This window comes from Nicotiana tomentosiformis, chromosome 3 (genome assembly GCF_000390325.3).
Source record: "Nicotiana tomentosiformis chromosome 3, ASM39032v3, whole genome shotgun sequence".
In the NCBI taxonomy this organism is placed as follows: domain Eukaryota; kingdom Viridiplantae; phylum Streptophyta; class Magnoliopsida; order Solanales; family Solanaceae; genus Nicotiana; species Nicotiana tomentosiformis.
In genome coordinates this window covers 55,219,341-55,237,774 of record NC_090814.1, presented here as the reverse complement: position 1 = coordinate 55,237,774, position 18,434 = coordinate 55,219,341, and the positions used below count along the sequence as shown (strand labels likewise).

The following is an 18,434-nucleotide window of genomic DNA, read 5'->3' as shown; positions in this document are numbered from 1 at the left end:
GGAACAAAATGTATTCACGTACATAACTAAATATATCCTCTTCATTGATTATAAAATATATCCTCTTCATTAATCATGTCCACCTAAAAAGTTTTACTTCTCAAACCTAAGTACCTTGAATATAAAATTTCTCCTCTTCAATTGTTTACTTTCTTGTATTACTAGTTCTCTCTCTGTGATAAAAAATTCACCTAAATAGGTTTTAAAAAAATTGAATTTTGCATCTAATCACTAACGTTTGAGTTCACTATTCTACCATTGAAGAACTTATAAAATTCAAATATTGGCTCTGTGTCTCTTTGTAAACGTTCATTGTGTATGTAGTAATGGATTAACCTCAAATTGTCTTAGACTAGACTGGGAATCCACGAAGCTAACGTGTGACAACTTGAAAATAGTTAAAGTTTCACTTCTAATTTAACTATTTTCCTTGAAGTATGATCTAATCATTGTTAATGGAACTTGCTCTTTTATGAGCACGACAAGCATAGGGAATTTTACCATAGTATATGTCACTTGAAAATATTTTAAAAGCTGACGTTTGTAAACACATGACACACAAAAGCATGTGTGCATTCTTGCTAATCTCAGTCACAATATATAGTTATCTATATATTGATCTTATATTATATGCTGCCAAATGTAATTAAGTAATCCAGATATAGATTATGTATGTATATATTCTATTATTTATATACAAATTAGGCGGTTGAAAAAGATCTAAATTCTTTTTTTAGAAATTCTAGAGCACGTTATATACACAACTATCGTATTTCACAATGAAATGAACCACATATCAACCGGAAAGAAATCGATTATTGAATATATTGAATAAGAAAGGAAAAATCTCTCCGTAAATGTAAGAAAAAATAAAACAAAATTAAGTAGATGTAAAACTTATTTATCATCATATTTAATTTTTGTGCTAATTATACCGATGCTATAGCTAGCAAATTAAGCAATAGTTGAACATATCACCTCCATATTATCAAAGTGTACCATTTTATGGACAGATCTAAAGTAATTTCGTCAAAGTTACACACATACTACGCGACTAGCAATTTAATGTCCCGTTATTGCATTCTCAACCGAAATTCTTTTTACTTTTAAATTTATACGATTAAAAAAAAAGGAGGCACAGTATTAATTTGGGTAATGTAAACTTACTTCCATGTTTGTTGTTTTTTGGGTAATGTAATAATTTCCTAATTCTTATTAAGGTAGAAATGTAAACTTAGCTAGAAATATTTATTGACATATCCGTCACCCATACGGCTGTAATTAATACCCCTATTATTTTAATTTAATTTTTAATAATAATAGGAGTATTTTGAAAGTGGGGTCAGTGGTCAGGGGGAGAGAGACGTTGGCGACTGGCCATTTGACAATTACCTTAAAATTTGAAATAAGAAATTGCAGACCCACATATAAAAAACAGAGAATAAAATCAAAACTCTTGTTCAGTACCCCATTCATTCGTGTCTATAGAATCCCATCCAAGAACCAAACATTAAAGGATCTCAGATTCTGTTTTCTTTCAGAAAGCTTTGGAATCTGAGATTGGTTTTCTTGATGGCATTTGATGAATCCGTTCAAGCGTTGTTGCCTTGTAAAGAGTAGTTTCACCATTTTGAATTTCAAAATTATCGAGCTGAGATGGAAAGTATAGCTGAAAAAAAGAACGGGTTAAGTGGGTCAGAGTCATTGAGTGACTCGGTGTCGAAAGGGAGTAGTAGTAGTACGGGTTCGAGTCGATCCAGTTCTGATGAGAGCAAGCTCGGAAAGGACTGTTGTTCTTCACCGGCTCCTTTGGGTTGGCCTATTCTCAAGGTCCAAATGACCAAGTCTTCCTCTAAAGATGCAGCTCAAGATGTGCGTAATTCCACCGTCAGTGAGCTTGATTCAAAAATTTCAGGTTTGTTTTTTAAAATGCCCACATTTAAATTTTATGGTAAAAAAATGCTTTTTGAAAGAAAAAAAGAAGAGATTCTTCTCTTTTATGCTTTTCCATTTTTGGGTTTTTATAGTGATTTAAACTTTTTTCCGCGTAATAAGACCATATATGTTCTGCTAAATGGAGACAATGTGCTTTTTCATATTCAAATTTGAATTTCTTATGGCGGTTCAGTTGGTCAATTTTACTTTCAATTAGCTAATTTACTGAGTTATTCTGTAATTGAACAGAATTGGAGATGATGAAAGAGAGATTTTCAAAATTGTTGCTTGGTGAAGACATGTCTGGTAGTGGGAAAGGAGTTGGCACATCATTGGCCATTTCAAATTCCATAACCAACCTATGTGGTAAGTGTATTTTTACTGTTTTTGTAAGAGTGGTCACAATTTTTTGCTTTTGAATTGTGACCTTCTAATTTCACAAAATTTTCATGTGTAGCTACTATATTTGGACAATTGTGGAGACTAGAACCTCTGCCTCTGGAAAAGAAATCAATGTGGCGAAGAGAGATGGAGTGGCTTGTTGCTGTTAGCGATTACATTGTTGAATTAATACCATCCTGGCAAACTTTTCCTGATGGAACTAAGCTTGAGGTACTTATTGTTCTCATTGAACCTAGTATTCTTTGAGTCTGCATTTTAGGTTTAAGAAATTGCTGTAAGAAACCAAATTACGTTCACATGGAATAATTGTATTTCTTTCAAGTGTTTTCAAGAATATTTGCAACTTGCTTGGGCCAGTTAAGTTGAGCCTTCTAGTTGAAGTGTGATACTTTCATGACATTCAAACATGTATTTCTTGTTAATGTGCTATTTATGTAGCTGGCATTAGGAAGCGTCATTAATTAGCTTTATCTTTATTCAATATTTCATCCCAAAATGAAATTTCACATTTAATTTCTTGTGTTATCTCCAGGTCATGACCAGTAGACCAAGAGCGGACCTTTTTATTAATCTTCCAGCTCTTCAGAAACTTGACAACATGCTCATTGTAAGAAGCTGCTCGTCCTATTTGTCGCAGTTACTGCATTTAGGGAAGAGATCCTTACATGATCCCTTTGCTATATTTTGCAGGAAATATTAGATAGTTTCACCAATACGGAGTTTTGGTATGTGGATCAAGGGATAATAGCAGCAGAGGATGATGGTTCAGCCTCTTTTCGGAAAGCTATCCAGCGCCAAGAAGACAAGTGGTGGCTGCCTGTCCCGAGGGTGCCTCATGGTGGTCTACTTGAAGACACAAGGAAGCAGTTAAATCACAAACGTGAATGTGCTAATCAAATACTGAAAGCTGCCATGTCAATAAATAGCATTACATTAGCTGAGATGGAAGTTCCTGAATCATATTTGGATGCTCTTCCAAAGGTACATCGCTAAAGGAATATCAACTTTCTCTTGATCATGCAAGAATTCTTTTAAACTTGTCCATTAATTTACTAGAGTTCTAAGTGTGAACACCAGTTTGATCTCTTTTGAATTGCTAACTCCGTGGTAACCTGTTTTCTGTTGACCTATTTATATAGTGTTGTCTGCCTCCACTTTGTGTTTGTCCATGGTTATGTTATTCTTGGCATTTCAACTAGACTTCGACTATTTTCTTGTCTTCAGAATGGAAGAGCGTGTCTAGGGGATGTCATCTACCGCTACATCACTTCAGAGCATTTCTCTTCAGAGTGCTTGTTAGATTGCCTTGATCTTTCAACTGAACATGTTGCTTTAGAGATAGCAAACCGCGTGGAGGCTTCAATCTATGTGTGGCGCAAAAGACATCATCCTAGACCTCCAACTAATCCAAATCGTTCTACGGCAAAATCATCTTGGGAGATGGTAAGGTATCTTGTGGTTGATGGAGACAAGAGAGAGTCGCTTGCTGAGAGAGCTGAAAATCTACTGCTTTGCCTGAAGCAGCGAGTCCCTGGCCTAAGCCAGACCACCTTAGATGCCAGCAAGATTCAATACAACAAGGTTTGTTACTTATGAAAAAAGTGCTTTCTTCTTGGCGCTCTCTATTGTATCATACATTTAGCGACCATAATTTTCTTAAATCTTTTCAGGATGTAGGGAAGTCTATTCTAGAGAGCTACTCAAGAGTCCTTGAGAGTCTGGCTTTCAATATTGTGGCACGGATCGATGATCTACTATATGTAGATGACTTAACTAGGCAATCTGATAAGCTGTCATCTGTTCCTACGGTCAGTGTAATTGCCCACAAAAAGGTGTCCATCCCATATTCAGTGCCTGTCTCAGGCACCCCATATAGAACATCTTCGGCGACACCAAACTTTTCACCTTTGCCTCTGATAAGCCCTGCAAGAGGAGAGAGAACTCCATTTCTCAGTTCAAATAACAATAAGTTGGCTCGACGTGGCTTTGGAGTGAAGAGAGTCTTGTCAAATTATCTTGGCTGTGAAGCAAAGTCTAAGAATTGTGGAAATCCTTTGGAGGCCTTTGCTTCAATTTCTAACAGGAGTTCTGAGGTGAATAGAAACAACAGTGAAGGTTCAGAGCTATGCAAGGAACCATCTTCCCTCCAAGCTGGAAATTGTCTACGATCAATAGACCGCTGATCTGTGGAACTAAAGTTAATTATTTTTGGGAATGATAGAGAAAAAAGGAAAAGATGATTGACAGCTGATAGATAGTTTTCTGTTGGACTTTCTTGTATTTCACTAATAACGCTCTGTTTTTTACATAATAGTGGAGATCATTTGTTTACACGCCCCGTCATTGTGTGACATGCGCACTCTGTTTGTTTGTATGTTTGTTCTTTTTCTCCTTTTTAAGTTATAGATCAGGAGAAGCACGCAATCATAATTAACTTGTTTGTATTCCTGCTTCTTGCACAGGAAAGAGTTATAATTGTTTTAGGAAGGCAATTTGTAATATATAACATACGATTATACAAATAGGAATCTCAAAACTGGATTCTCAAGTGTATGCCAATGCTGTCAAGCTATTGTGTCAAACTGAGAACATGGACAAACAAAATTGCTCGTGAAGATTAGAAGATGAAAACAAAAAAGATCTATCATTAGAGCCTTGATATTGGCATGTTGGAGTTGAAAACAAATAACAGCAGAGTAATTAGAAACATCCCATTTATAATTACCCGTGTTAAAAAGAACTTGTACAACAGACCAAGGGGGCATTCCGAGAATTGAACTCGGGACCTCTCGCACCCTAAGCGAGAATCATACCACTAGACCAAATGCCCACAGTTGGCTAGAGGTACATTTTACCTTTTTCATCAAAAATTCACAGCAAAAAAATTCACTCATTGAAAACATTGCTTTCATCTAACAATAATACATTGACAAGTACTGGATACTAATTTACTGGAGGTAATCCATGAGTATGGTTATATTTTGTTAACATGTCCTAATAACGAAGTACTATGGCAAGAAACGTTTGTCAACGAATTAACGGTTCCTACCTACGGCAGCTTTTGGTTTCCCCAGCAGCCTTAAAAAACTGCCAGTAGCATTTTAAAGGGGGACCAAGACCCAACTCCTAAATCTCCTACTTGGCCTCATTTGTTTACATCTAAGGGTGTGTTTGTTGGCTTAAATATTTTTGAAAATATTTTTCTCGTCAACTTATTTTTTTTCAATTGGAGAAAAATATTTTTTCTATCAAAAGAAGGGAAAATATTTTCCAAAACTCTTTTGCAAGCTTCCCCACCTATTTCCCATCCCCACCAACCCATCCCCACCAACCCCCCCAACCCCACCCCCACCCCCATCTTAAATAAAAATATTATTAATAGTATTTTCTTTTATATTTTTATGATTTTTAACGTTGTCTTGTGGAGAGTGGTACATTGAGGAATATCTAGAAATACATTTTCCGTTACACTTTAATTTTCACTGCAAACAAGTTCAACTATAGGCCTCTAGCTCCATTGTTAATTAATGAGTATTACTATCATATACCTTGGCTAAACAGAATTTAATCACTAAAAATTTAGCCATTTTTTCTCCATATTTAATACTAGTGTGTATATAAATTTTTTTTTCTTAAAGAAAGAAATCGAAATGGTTTGACTATATGACGTATACAGTTGTGTTTTTGTCATATGAGCAGTTCTGACTAAAACATAAATTGATGTAATCCCGTTTCTTTTATTTTCTAAAACTAAGTGTAATTTTTATACAATTAATGTCTAAAAAAATGTTTTGAATTTTTGTATTATTGCAGGGCACAAGTGGTGGGTTGGCCACCAGTCAAATCTTGTAGAAAGAATGTAATGGTTTGAAATAGAGTCAGGTATTTGGGGAGGGGGAAGAGCAAGGAAATACGGGGATTTGAGGGAAGGGGGTGAGGGGAGTAGTGTAAAAACTACTTTTCTAAAAGATAGAATAGTGTGACAGAGTTTCATCCGGATACTTATAATCGTTCAAAGTCAGTATTTTAAACCTTTTTGACGTCGCGTGTCTCTCAATCACATGATGCTAGAGTCCACGTCATATAAAATATGCCACATCACCTTTTTTTTTTTAATTTTACATGAAAAAAGAAATAATACTTCTATCTTTTTTCTTTTTCTAACTTTTTCTTTATTTTTTCTTTCTTCTCTGCCATCACCTTCTCCGTCTCTGTCACCTTTACCACCAGAGAACACCATGAACCCTCTTCTTAAATATCTTATCAGCATAATTTTTCTTCTTCTCCAAAACACATCGGGCTAGTCATAGTAGCAACCTAATTATGTTACTCATTTCTCTATTTTAGACAATCTTTATTCCTTCACTCATCACTTCCAATCTATCATCACGATTTCACTAATAATAAAAAATAAAGATTTTTATCAATCAAATTGCACGATTTTGTACTGAAAACAAACATTTACAAAGCAAAAAATAATGGCACACAAAGAAATAACTAGATCATGCAAAAAAAAAAAAATCAGATCTATCAAAGATATTTTGAAAAGAAAAAGAAATGGGGAAGGGGTTGGGGAAAGAACGAGAAGGGAACAAAAAAGAAATGGAGCAAGGGCTGTGGGAAAAAAGAGAAGGGAAGAAAAAGAAAAAGAAATTGAATGGGGGAAGGGCCGGGGGAAGACGGGAAGGGGGAGGGGGATAAAGAGAGGAGAGGAAGTGGGGTAAATCCGAGAAAGAAACTTATGTTTTTTAATTTTTTTTCTTTTCTTTTTATTTTAATCATTTTTATAATCACGCTTCTTGTACGCATGAAATATACGCATTTTGTACAACTCAACAATTAAGTTGCTACATATGCATGGTCAATGGTCAGAGGGGTTCAAAATACTGACTTTGAACAACTATAAGTGTTTCGATGAAACTCCCTTGACTACAGGGACCGGGATGACAAACACGATTCGACTCTCTAACCAAACACTAAAAAATATTTTACGAAAAAAATTTTCCACTCACCAACCAAACAAAGAAAAATAAGTGATAAAACCACTCATTTTCCATGGAAAAGATTTTCTTTCATACCAAACACACCCTAAGTCTTAGAATCTCAATCGTTTAGCTCTTAGCCATTTAATAAATTTTTAAGTTTGAATCTTAATTATTAGATTTCAATCTTTTAGTATTTTTTTATAACCACTTAATAAGTTTGAATAGAATTGAATAATTAAAATCTATAGTTTTAATATTATTAAGATGCTATTCATTCAAGGATTTTTTTCAAAAAAGTCATTTCACCACCACTACTACTATTTACTATCGCACTAGACTCACCGTCAACCAACATCGTTAACCACTATTGTCTGCTAATCATCACCACTAGTTACTATCCACAATTACCCACAATTACCAGTATTATCCATCGCTAACCAACAGTGTCATGAGCACTCACAACTATTATTGTTAGCCATCACCATCACTAAACTATTATTGTTAGCCATCACCACCACTAACCACCGTATAAATTTATTTTTTATAATTTTTTATTGATATATATACCAAAAAAAAAACAGACATTTTCTCATAGATTCTTCTCCTCGTAGGATGGATTAGGACTATTGATAGAATGATAAACTACCAACAGTAGGACCCTGAATTAGGAAAACACTAATATTCTAGAAAAAGAAACTATAATAAGTAACATCACACAAGCGTTACCACTTGAAACTTCGACAATACTGAATTATGACAAGCCAACAAAATTAGTGAACAAACATTTTCATGTGCTTAGAACATGAAAAAATTAGTAAAGTTGCTTAAGAGCAAAAGAAAAAGTTGTAAGCCAGTGGGACTATATTGGGTATATTGTTGTTGTTGGTGTTGTTGTTGTTGTTGGGACTCCTAAGGTTTCCGTTGAAGTACGAAAAAATAGGCTTTATTTCGATAGTTTTCTGTGGAAAAACTGAAAACCTTTTAACAGAAACTGTGTAAATTTTAAAATCACAATCATCTTTAAGTAGTTTTAGATTATAAATATTTTGAAGTTTAACGTCAAAGTTAAACTACATTCAAGTTTCAACCATGTCTTTGGGTTGTATATGTTTAAAATAGAGTTTTTTTACGTGCATAATCTCTTTATAAAAATTATTTTCTTAACTAATAGCACTTCTTGTTTATTCCAAAAATAGCAGATTTTATTGCAAATATGGCATTATAAAAAATCTATATAACTGCAATCCCCTAAATGACACACCAAATATTTAAGGAAATCGTTTTCATTTTTAATCGTTTCCATTTTAAAAGCCAAAATGCCAGCACCCAATATTTAAGAAATCGTTTTCATTCTCACTAACATCTTTTGTAAAAAGATTTTCCTAACCTTTCCATAAACCAAAGATTACCAAAAATATCAAAATAAAAAAAACTCTCTATTTCGCTTATTTATGCCATATTCTTCTAAAAAATATATTTATTCTTCAATCACACACTAAAGAGGAACTAAAAATGATAAAACATAACATTAATATATTTAGAATAGCACTGTGATTTATACAAAAAATACCATCATTATATTGGGTATGTTAACATACTAGAATTTTTTTTTGTAATTTATACACTAATAAATACCATCATTATATTGTGTATATACATATTTATACATAATTATTAACTATTATAATACTATATATGTATTCTACGTATATATTTATTATCCACTATTATTAATATTAATACATAATCAATATATATAATGGCTGAAAATTTATGATACAATATAACATTAATATATACGTGTTTTTACTTGGTACATTATCTAGTGTAACTTATATGTCATCTACATCGTGTATGAATTATCTATTGTAATTTGTATATAGTTTATTACAAATTATACATAATTTATTCATCGTATATTATCACAATTATGAGGTTATATTCCAGCCTGCTATATGTATATTATTATACATGTTATATTTCAGATTTATTAATTTTATTTTTTTTACTGTAAATGAGAACAAACAAATTATGTAATGTGAGCAATAATTAAGTACAAGACTTTTTGAATAGTAAATAATGGTTTGAAAACGTAATTATGGGTCTAGATTGCTGGGGAATATAATTAAGTAGTTACCATGTATGTAAAATAGCTATTGCTGATGGGTTTCTGAAAATATTTCTTAAATTTTCCCTATTTATGTTTTTTTCATAACTTTAAGGGGTCGATGAACGCTAACGTTATGTCTTTTTTCTTTTTTCATTGATATGTCAAAGTGTGAATTCACAAACCCGTTATCTTAGGCTGATAATGAATTCAAGAAATACAATTTCATCCAAGAACAAAGCCAAACAGTCGTTGTAGTATAGTGGTGAGTATTTCCGCCTGTCACGCGGGTGACCCGGGTTCGATCCCCGGCAACGGCGAAAATTCTGTCTTTGGGCATTATTTTTTAGGGGTTTTTCAATATCTTTCACAGCGATTTAAAATCACGGAGGACTTGACGAAAATGCTCCAACAGAAAAAGCCGGTGAAACATTTGTCAGCTAAATATATTCCTGGTTCATTGTCACCACTCTACCTCCTATCTCCTTATCAACATACATCATTTTATTTATATTCCGTTTTAGTGTTTGATTAGTCTTCTTGTCAAAATTTCAGAAAAGCTATGCGAACGCTTTGCTGGTAGCCTGCTACAGAGGTTGTCTGCCCTGGCCCATTTTGTTTGGGCTTACACTTAAGTAAATGAACCCTTTTTTCAAGTAAATAGACCCTTACGTCCTCTCAATTCATTGCCTCAATATCCAAACCAAAGAAAATAAAGACTTATACCTACTACCTAGTCTGTCAAAACTCAAAGGTAAGTAAGACATCAGTGGTCGGGATCTGATTCTGGGACACAAAATGTGCGAGGGAGCTGTCCCAAAACTGGGCACCACAATTCACATTACAGCCCTAGACGGCATCATCAACGTCAACTCGCTTTTCACACTAGCAGTATTCATCGGACTAGCTTGGAATCCCCACGATCAGAACAACAGCCTCGCCACTGACACCAACTGTTTTGCGAAGCCCAAGGTTGCCGAGGATCTCGTCGCCTTCCACGTCTATTCCTTCAGCTGTTTCCTCTTTTCTAGCCTCATTGCTTTGTGCCTTAAGCAAGCTATTCGCCTTGCTAAATCTGCCCACCATTTCCCCACCATCTATTCGCTTGACTTGGCCCAAATTAACAAGAACGCGCTTCGGGTCGGGTACCTTGTTTCTGCTACCGGTTCTGTTTGCGGGTCGGTGTTTTTGATGCTTGCTTTGATCAATGTGGTTCAGATCAAGCTTGGGATTTTGGGATGTGGGAGCAAACACACCTATGGAGCTGTTATTCCACTTGTGATTTTTGTTCCCTTAGGGCTCCTTATTAATGTTTGTACTGTTTTTTATGCTTTCACTCGTTAATTTCTTTTCTTTTCTTTTTTGTCCTTTATATGCGTGTATCAGTGTATCCTTAATATGTATTTTGTCTCTATTCCTGAGATAACTTCTTCTTCTCCTTACAAATCTTTTGGTATTTTCTCTACATTTGAATGGTTGATGGATTACTTTTCTAGTAACACAGAAGAAGAATTATATTTGAAAGATTACCAGCAAAATAAGCTGCAGTACGCGGCCAAGTAAAACAAAATTTTCATGATCAAATGGTGGAGGAACTAACCCTGAAGACTGGAATCTATTAAGTCCAATGCTTAAAGAGCATATTTAAGTTAAAACTTAAACGGTTTAAGTGAGTTGAAATGTGATAGAAACCTGTCTCAAGCGATACCGTGGGAAAAGGAAAATATTCGCCAAACTTATTTAGGTTTATTCAGGTAGTAACATTGATTAGAAGTTGCTTTCCATCTGGATTTTTGCTCATAACTTAAAACTGATTCCATGATAGAAACACCTGTATTAGCTATACTGCAATGCAACTTGATCAGCCCCTTTGATACAATTTTGCTGATTGAAATTTAGGTGATGCTTCACAGATTTCTCGCTATAATGGAAATGATGAAATATTTATCTATGAGTCAGTGTAACGACCCGGATGGTCGTTTTGAGAGTTGTAGTCCCGTTCCCCCTTTACTGCTCATTTCCTGCTTAATTGTTGTTATGTGACTTGTCGAGTAGCTGGTTCGGGGCCGGGAAGGTCTCAGTATGAATTGAGACACTTAGTCTCAAGGTTGGAAGTTTAAGTTGAAAATGTTGATTGGATGTTGACTTATGTGTAGACGACTCCGGAATGAGGTTTTGATGGTTCCGTTAGCCCCGTTGTGTAATTTTGGACTTAAGAGTGTCCGGATGGCGAATTGGAGGTCCGTAGTTGAATTAAGTTTGAAATGGTGAAAGTTGAAAATTTAGAAGTTTGACCGAGAGTGAACTTTGTGACTACCGGGCTCGGATTGGGGTTTCGGGAGTTGGAATAGGTCTGTAGTGTCATTGTGACTTGTGTGTAAAATTTAAGGTCAATCGGACGCGATTTGATAGGTTTCGGCATCGCTTGTAAAAGTTGAAATTCCTTAGTTTTTATTAGGCCTGAATTGGGGTGCGATTCATGTTTTTGATGTTGTTTGATGTGATTTGAGGGTTCGACTAAGTTCGTATCGTGTTTTAGGACTTGTTGGTATGTTTGGTGGAGGTCCCGGAGGCCTCGGGTGGAGTTCGGATGGGTAACGGATCAAATTTGGAGTTTGAAAGATTGCCGAAGCAGGGAGTCTTCTGGTGCAATTGCACCTGCAGAGCTTTGGTCGCAGGTGCGACCTGGTGAGGATTTGGGCAGTCGTCGCAGGAGCGGAAAGGTCCTTCGCATCTGCGTCTAGTCCTCCACAGAAGCAGAGAGGGGCATGGCAGTGTTGGAGTCTCAGAAGCGGACGAGGTCTTGCAGGAGCGCACCCGCATATGCAAGGATTTTGGCCGCAGGTGCGCAAGGTCGGGGGTCGAGTGGGCAACGCAGAAGCGAAATGTTTTTCCACCTACGGGACCGCAGGTGCGAGTAAGTTGTCCGCAGAAGCGAAGACCCCTGTGCAGAACCTTAAATTCGAAGGGTTCGTGATTTCCCTCATTTTGGACTTTGCAAACTCGGACTTAGGCGATTTTTGAGAGGATTTTCGAGGGGTTTCTTTAAGTCACTTGTGGTTAAATTTACTCAATAATTATGTTTCTCCATTGATTTTTCCAACTAGACTGTGCGGTTTTGAGTTGTAATTTTGAGAGTTGAGGCTAAGGATTTGGAGAGTTTAAATTGGGGATTTGGGTGTCGATTTCGTGTTAGATTTTGATAAATTTGGTATGGTTGGACTCGTGGTTGAATGGGCTTCCGATTTTTGTGACTTTTGTTGGGTTCCGAGACGTGTGCCTGGGGACCGGCTTTTGAATGAACTTTTTGACTTTTTAATTAAGAACTTAGTAATTTCATATGTAATTGATTCCTTTAGCTCGTGTTGATTGTATCGAACTGTTTGCGACTAGATTCGAGGCATTTGGAGGCCATTTCGCGAGGCAAGGGCTTGTTGGAGTAGAGTTTCGCAGAGTTTGAGGTAAGTAACCTTCTAAGCTTGGTTCTGAGGGTATGAAATCCCGAATTTCGTGCTATATGATTTATGCTGAGGTGACGCGCATGCTAGGTGACGGACGTGTGGGCATGCACCGTAGAAATTGTGATTTAATCGATTCCCTGAAACTGCGTAGCTATTTTATTTGAATAATTTGTTGTACTCTATGTGTTAGAACACTTGAGCTGTGATTCATGCTAGAAATCATATTTAGGCTATATGTTGGTACTATTGGGACCCACAGTGGTCGTTCTTTGCTGTTGAGTTATCTGCTTAATTGTAGTCGTGTACTCAGTTAGATTCATCATTGCGTGTCATATCTCAGTCTCTGTTATCGTATATTGTCACATCTCGTATCATTGATTAGGCATGCTTAGCATGAGTGTTGTGAGTCCGAGAGATTGGAGAGATTGGTGACTGAGTTGTGGCCTGAGTGCCGTGTTGTGAGTGATATTTATATATATGTGGATCGGGTTGCACGCCGTAACAAGCCTTATGGCTATATATATATATATATATATATATATATATATATATATATATATATGGACCAGGTTGCGCGCCGCAACATGCCTTATGTCTATATGTAGATCGGGCTGCACGTCGCAACAGATATCGTACAGTGCTGAGTGACTGAGCATGACGAGCGAGAATTGAGACGGGTAGATTTAGTGCTCTGAGAACGTGAGTACTTGGGATTTCACTGTGTTGCATCACATACGGTTCTCACATTTGCATGTAGCTATAAAGACGTCATATTCTTCTTATTAGTCACACTTGGCATATTTCATATGTGCTAAACTTAACTGTTGAACCTAGAAGTATGCCTACTTTTCTGTATTGTTAAACTATGTATCTTTGCTGTATTGTTTGAGCTCGTCGCTGTCTTCAGACCACTATGTTAGATTTGTTAATTATTGAGTTGGTTGTACTCACGCTACACCCTGTACCTCGTGTGCAGATCCAGGTACTTCCGGTCATGGCGGTTGCTGATTTGCAGAGTCCAGACCTTCGGAGATCATCGAGGTAGCTGCTTGGCGTTCGCAGACCTTGACTCTCCTCCCTTATCTTTCAGTTTGTTTATTCAGTTATACTTTCTAGAAGTGTACCAAACTTTGACATTTCGTAGATGCTCATGTACTCAGTGACACTCCGGTTTTGTGAAGAATTTATGTATTGAGTTATGATTGTCTATCCTGTTTTAAGAGATTTTCCTTTATTTAAACTGTTTTAGTACCTTTCAAAGATTTAAGTGTTGGAAATGTCTACATAATTGGCTTGCCTAGTACCACGATAGACCCATCAGGACGGGTTGGTTTTGGGCCATGACAGGCTACTGAAGACCAGCTGCGAATGTGTTTAATATAACTGCAATTCCCTTTGCACTAATGATTCTTCGTCCTTCACCTTACTTTCGTATGCTCTGGGAGTAAGCTTGCATTTGGTTATGTGTTTGACCTTCAATAATTGAGTTGCTAATCTTTAGACCACTTCTCGTTTTAGTTGGTTGGTGAGATGAAAATGGAGTTATAGGTGTCCGATTATTGATCATTTGCCAATGTGAACATCTCCATGGCTTTTCAAAGTGCTGAAACTCTACTAATAACTTTGCTAGCATTGCATGCACCACTCTTGATTAGCTTAAAATAGGAATATAAACCTCTAACCTAACTTTTGTTGAAGCAATTGCTTTATTAAAAATTCTGTATTCTTTAGTGCTTTGTCCACTATGGTGTTCAGTGGATTTCACGTGTCAACACCAGCCAAGCTAAGTGTCCAGTATAAAGTCCCTGGAGCGGCAAGAACTTAATTGTGTATTGAGAGTGAAGAAATGACAGCTCTAATGAAGTACTTGTGTGTTGTAGGATTTGTTGTGGTTTTGGGGATTGCTAGTTTCAATACAGCTAATGGAGCTGGTGGTGAATGCGGGAGAAATTCTCCAGATATGGAAGCTATGAAGCTGATACCTTGTGCAGAAGCAGCATCTGATCCAAATGTTTCTGTTTCCAGAAGCTGCTGCCAGCAGATACAGAAACTGGGACAGAATCCGAAATGTCTCTGTGCTGTTATGTTATCCAATACTGCTAAGGATTCTGGAGCCAAACCTGAAGTTGCCGTAACAATCCCTAAACGCTGCAACCTTGCCAATCGTCCCGTGGGCTACAAATGTGGACGTAAGTTGTCATTCACTATTATTCTTTCTTAATTCTCTCAGCATCATTTTTAAATTAGGTTACGATGAATAATCCTTTTTGAAAATAAACCACTAATCCGCCTTAGGGACGAGGGAGTGAAGTGACCTGTTTCTGATATAGTTAATTACTTATTACTATAATCGGTTGTTTGGTTTTTTTTTTGCAGCTTACACGTTGCCTTGAAGGCTGAAGATTTGGATGTGTTCACTGGATGTAAATGTAATGATCTTATTATGGTAGCACTATTGTGTTCCAATTTTCCTGGTTTTACTTAAAATCAGATGCCATGTACAACTTCTTACTAATAAAATAACAAGTATCTAGCATTCTGTTTTTTTCAATGAAGATGATGTGCATATCCCTTTTTGTTAGCAACTAGCAACTGCATTTTTGCTTTTTTTTTTTTTTTCTTCCAGATCTTCACTTAGCATTCCTAAGCTTTTTCAAATATCTATATAGAAGTTGGGCAACTAATGCTTAGGCAAAAAATTAAAATCATTGAGCACATCTATGTATGATCCTTTCTTTCTTGCTCTATCACTTTGATATACAGGGGCCTAAATCCTGGTTATGTTATTGGATATAATATATAAAGAACTCTAAAACATATCAATTGTTATTTCTCAAGGAAAGCTGAACAAGACCTAATGTTAGGTTGTCAAAAATCCTCTTTCTACGCATTCTTCTTCCATTTTCTGCACTCGTACTCTCCTTCAAGTTGACTCGGAGAGAATACACTTTTAGTTACTTAATTGTGTTAGAAATAATATAATCAATTGATTAAAAGTGTGTTCTCTCTAAGATTTTAAGTTTTTGGATGAGATTAAGCCAAAAGTTTTGTCTTGTGCTGGTTGCTATTTCACCAGCAATATGAATTCGACAATAATAGAAGCATATGGGATGCCAGCATTAGCAATAAAATTAGAGTTGATGTGGATTGGTAACAAATCGGTCAATTCAATTGTACAAACTAAAGATTGAATGACACACATTTATATAAGAAACTTCAAGCCTGAGACAAAAGTTTCCATTTGGGTGTTGACAGAATATGTGTGCAACTTGTAGTAGACAGATAATATGTGTTCTTCCACTGATGTTAGTTAGGGAGCCCACCTCAAAAGAGAGAGAGACAGAGAGAGAAGCTAGCCATTATTTAGTGTTAAACATAGTTGGATTATACAAGCTGGTTTAGGTAATCCAATACCATAACAAGAACAAAAGAGGAAAAGTGCTACAAGAAAAAAACCAAAAAAAGAAAAATAAAAGGGAGAAAATATAAATTTAAGAAACTAAGGGGACATTATAAGATGTTCCGCTCCTTGCTAACTGAAGATATAGTGTGTTCTGATCTCTCGACTTCCATCCCTGCAACATTTTCAACTTTTATTATACTTTTGTTAAGTCCTTTAATCCCTCAACATAAAAACATATGGAAATTTATCTCTTTCAAATACCTATATATGGTAAGGAAGAGATCAGATATGCATGAGGTAAGATCTCAGTAATAAAGTGATCCTGCAGAAAAGTTTTGAATTAATCTCACTACAAAGAAAATTTTCAAAGGTATATTCGTTTGCAAACAATAGCCATACCCTGCCACCAATTTCCTCGTGAAGCACAGTTTGAATTGTTTCCATTTTGATCATCATCTTTCCCATCTTTCTTGAACTGACCAAGCAAGTATAAAGGAACCAAGTTAAAAAAAGCAAGAATCATTTATTAAAAAGAAAAAAGAATACGTATATGGTAATTAGGCTTACAATATGCTGGGAACCAGGTTGGCTAGTTGGAGAATAAACATCTTGGCCACCATAATAGATGGATGAACTGAAATAGCATGGTTCTGTTTTTTCATTCTCATACATACAACTTTTGTCCTTGCTACTTATGTCTCCTCTACTTCTTTGAGACCCATTATCTGTTTTTGTTTTATATAAAAAAACCCCTCTAAAATGGTCAATAAAACATTTCCAGTTGAGCACAGAAATCAATATGTATAATTATAAATACCTGAAGTTCCATATTTTGCATTTTCATACTGGTAATTCCCTGAATTTTTCATGGTTGATGAACCTCCTACTCCAGTGTGAACGGAATCCCTTCTAAGTCCCTAGAAAAGAAAGAATGAATCAACAAATTAGTATATATTCATTCTAAAAGCAAGACTTATATTTTGTCATTTTCAATGCTACAAGTTAGAGAGCTCAATTTGCTATGCCTCTATTTTGCATGCAAGTGAAACATGTTTAATCCTACAAGCAAATTCTACTGACGGATGAATTTTAGAACGCTTTATATACATGTGTTTTCTCAAATGTAAATATATAAAGCTAGCCTATACTAGTACAGAATCCATCTTCAAGCCTTAATTTTACAAACAAGAAATAACACAGAACCAGAAACTAAAAGAAAGAAAAGGAAATGCATGATGTGTATATATATATATATCTATATATATACCGTGGAAGGTGGGCCAAAGACAGAGTTAAAGAGTGCAGAGGAAGAGGAGGAGGATTTAGGAGTTTCCTTAGGACCAAAAAGGTCGTTAGTAAAGGATGAAGAAGAAGAACCACCTCCCACTTGCTTATTTGCCTTCTCCATTATATATACCAAAGTCCAAACAAACAAATGATCGATCTCTACTTTCTTAATTTGTCAAGTTAGTTGTGTCGACCAACGAACAAAACTACCTTAGTCTTATAATAAAACTACTGCAGATTTGATGATTGTTGGAGTAGCAGTAGTTGGTGGAGTGAGTAAATCAACTGACACAGTTTCCAAAAAAACAGAAATGGATAAGGTATTGTTGAGATTTTAATTTGCAGAAATATGAGGACCGAGTTTTGAGGGAAAGAAGTTAATCAGAAAGAGAGCACGTGAAGTATTCAGTGTGGTACTGGCCCTGTTTGTGAGACATGTGAAATGGTCACTGCTATTTATAGGCACTCACGGAAAGATTTTAAAACAAGGGCACTAACCCATGCCACAGGGGACTTTCTCACCATGCCTACTTAAAGACCATACTTATTCTTTTTTGAGTTTAAATTTGGAAATAAAAAAAATTCTAGTACATAGAAGTATTTTCCTTTTTAATGGATTTAGCACAATGCAAATTAATTTGAATTAGTCGAATCAGTGGATATCATATATGGATATCAAAAACATACTCTTTTTATTTCAAATTAGATGAGGTGCTTTCTTTTTTAGTCTGTTCCAAAATAAATGACACATTTCTAAATTTGAAAATAATTCAACTTTAAACTCTTCATTTTACCTATTTTACCCTTAATGAGAAGCTTTTATAACCATATAAATGTCATGACCTTATAAAACT

General features: G+C 35.7%; 4 protein-coding genes and 2 non-coding genes across 7 annotated transcripts; 4 read left to right on the top strand and 2 right to left on the bottom strand.

The window, feature by feature from the left end:
- Positions 1 to 1,416: 1,416 nt before the first annotated feature.
- Positions 1,417 to 4,668, top strand: LOC104105706 (rop guanine nucleotide exchange factor 5). The gene is made up of 7 exons (XM_009614081.4): positions 1,417 to 1,915; positions 2,185 to 2,301; positions 2,393 to 2,547; positions 2,870 to 2,944; positions 3,028 to 3,318; positions 3,562 to 3,918; positions 4,008 to 4,668. Exons 1-7 carry the CDS (start codon positions 1,657 to 1,659, stop codon positions 4,518 to 4,520), a joined length of 1,767 nt encoding a protein of 588 aa, XP_009612376.1. The 5' UTR covers positions 1,417 to 1,656; the 3' UTR covers positions 4,521 to 4,668.
- Positions 4,669 to 5,095: 427 nt separating this feature from the next.
- Positions 5,096 to 5,167, bottom strand: TRNAP-AGG (transfer RNA proline (anticodon AGG)). The gene has a single exon. It is a non-coding gene; the product is annotated as a tRNA-Pro (tRNA).
- Positions 5,168 to 9,677: 4,510 nt separating this feature from the next.
- Positions 9,678 to 9,749, top strand: TRNAD-GUC (transfer RNA aspartic acid (anticodon GUC)). The gene has a single exon. It is a non-coding gene; the product is annotated as a tRNA-Asp (tRNA).
- A 387-nt stretch (positions 9,750 to 10,136) lies between these two features.
- LOC104113405 (uncharacterized) lies at positions 10,137 to 10,875 on the top strand. The gene has a single exon (XM_009623556.4). It carries the CDS (start codon positions 10,228 to 10,230, stop codon positions 10,771 to 10,773), a length of 546 nt encoding a protein of 181 aa, XP_009621851.1. The 5' UTR covers positions 10,137 to 10,227; the 3' UTR covers positions 10,774 to 10,875.
- Positions 10,876 to 14,706: 3,831 nt separating this feature from the next.
- LOC104093206 (uncharacterized) lies at positions 14,707 to 15,445 on the top strand. The gene is made up of 2 exons (XM_009598932.4): positions 14,707 to 15,079; positions 15,267 to 15,445. Exons 1-2 carry the CDS (start codon positions 14,737 to 14,739, stop codon positions 15,281 to 15,283), a joined length of 360 nt encoding a protein of 119 aa, XP_009597227.1. The 5' UTR covers positions 14,707 to 14,736; the 3' UTR covers positions 15,284 to 15,445.
- Positions 15,446 to 16,232: 787 nt separating this feature from the next.
- Positions 16,233 to 18,028, bottom strand: LOC104093205 (uncharacterized). Of its 2 annotated transcripts, none has more exons than XM_033655362.2 (6): positions 17,561 to 18,028; positions 17,111 to 17,210; positions 16,861 to 17,018; positions 16,693 to 16,768; positions 16,555 to 16,615; positions 16,233 to 16,480 (listed from the first exon to the last, which is right to left on the bottom strand). In XM_033655362.2, exons 1-5 carry the CDS (start codon positions 17,699 to 17,701, stop codon positions 16,599 to 16,601), a joined length of 492 nt encoding a protein of 163 aa, XP_033511253.1. In that variant the 5' UTR covers positions 17,702 to 18,028; the 3' UTR covers positions 16,233 to 16,480; positions 16,555 to 16,598. The 2 variants fall into 2 exon arrangements, with proteins under 2 accessions (XP_033511253.1, XP_009597226.1); XM_009598931.4 differs by having other exon boundaries at positions 16,233 to 16,465; positions 17,561 to 18,027.
- Between the last annotated feature and the right edge of the window lie 406 nt (positions 18,029 to 18,434).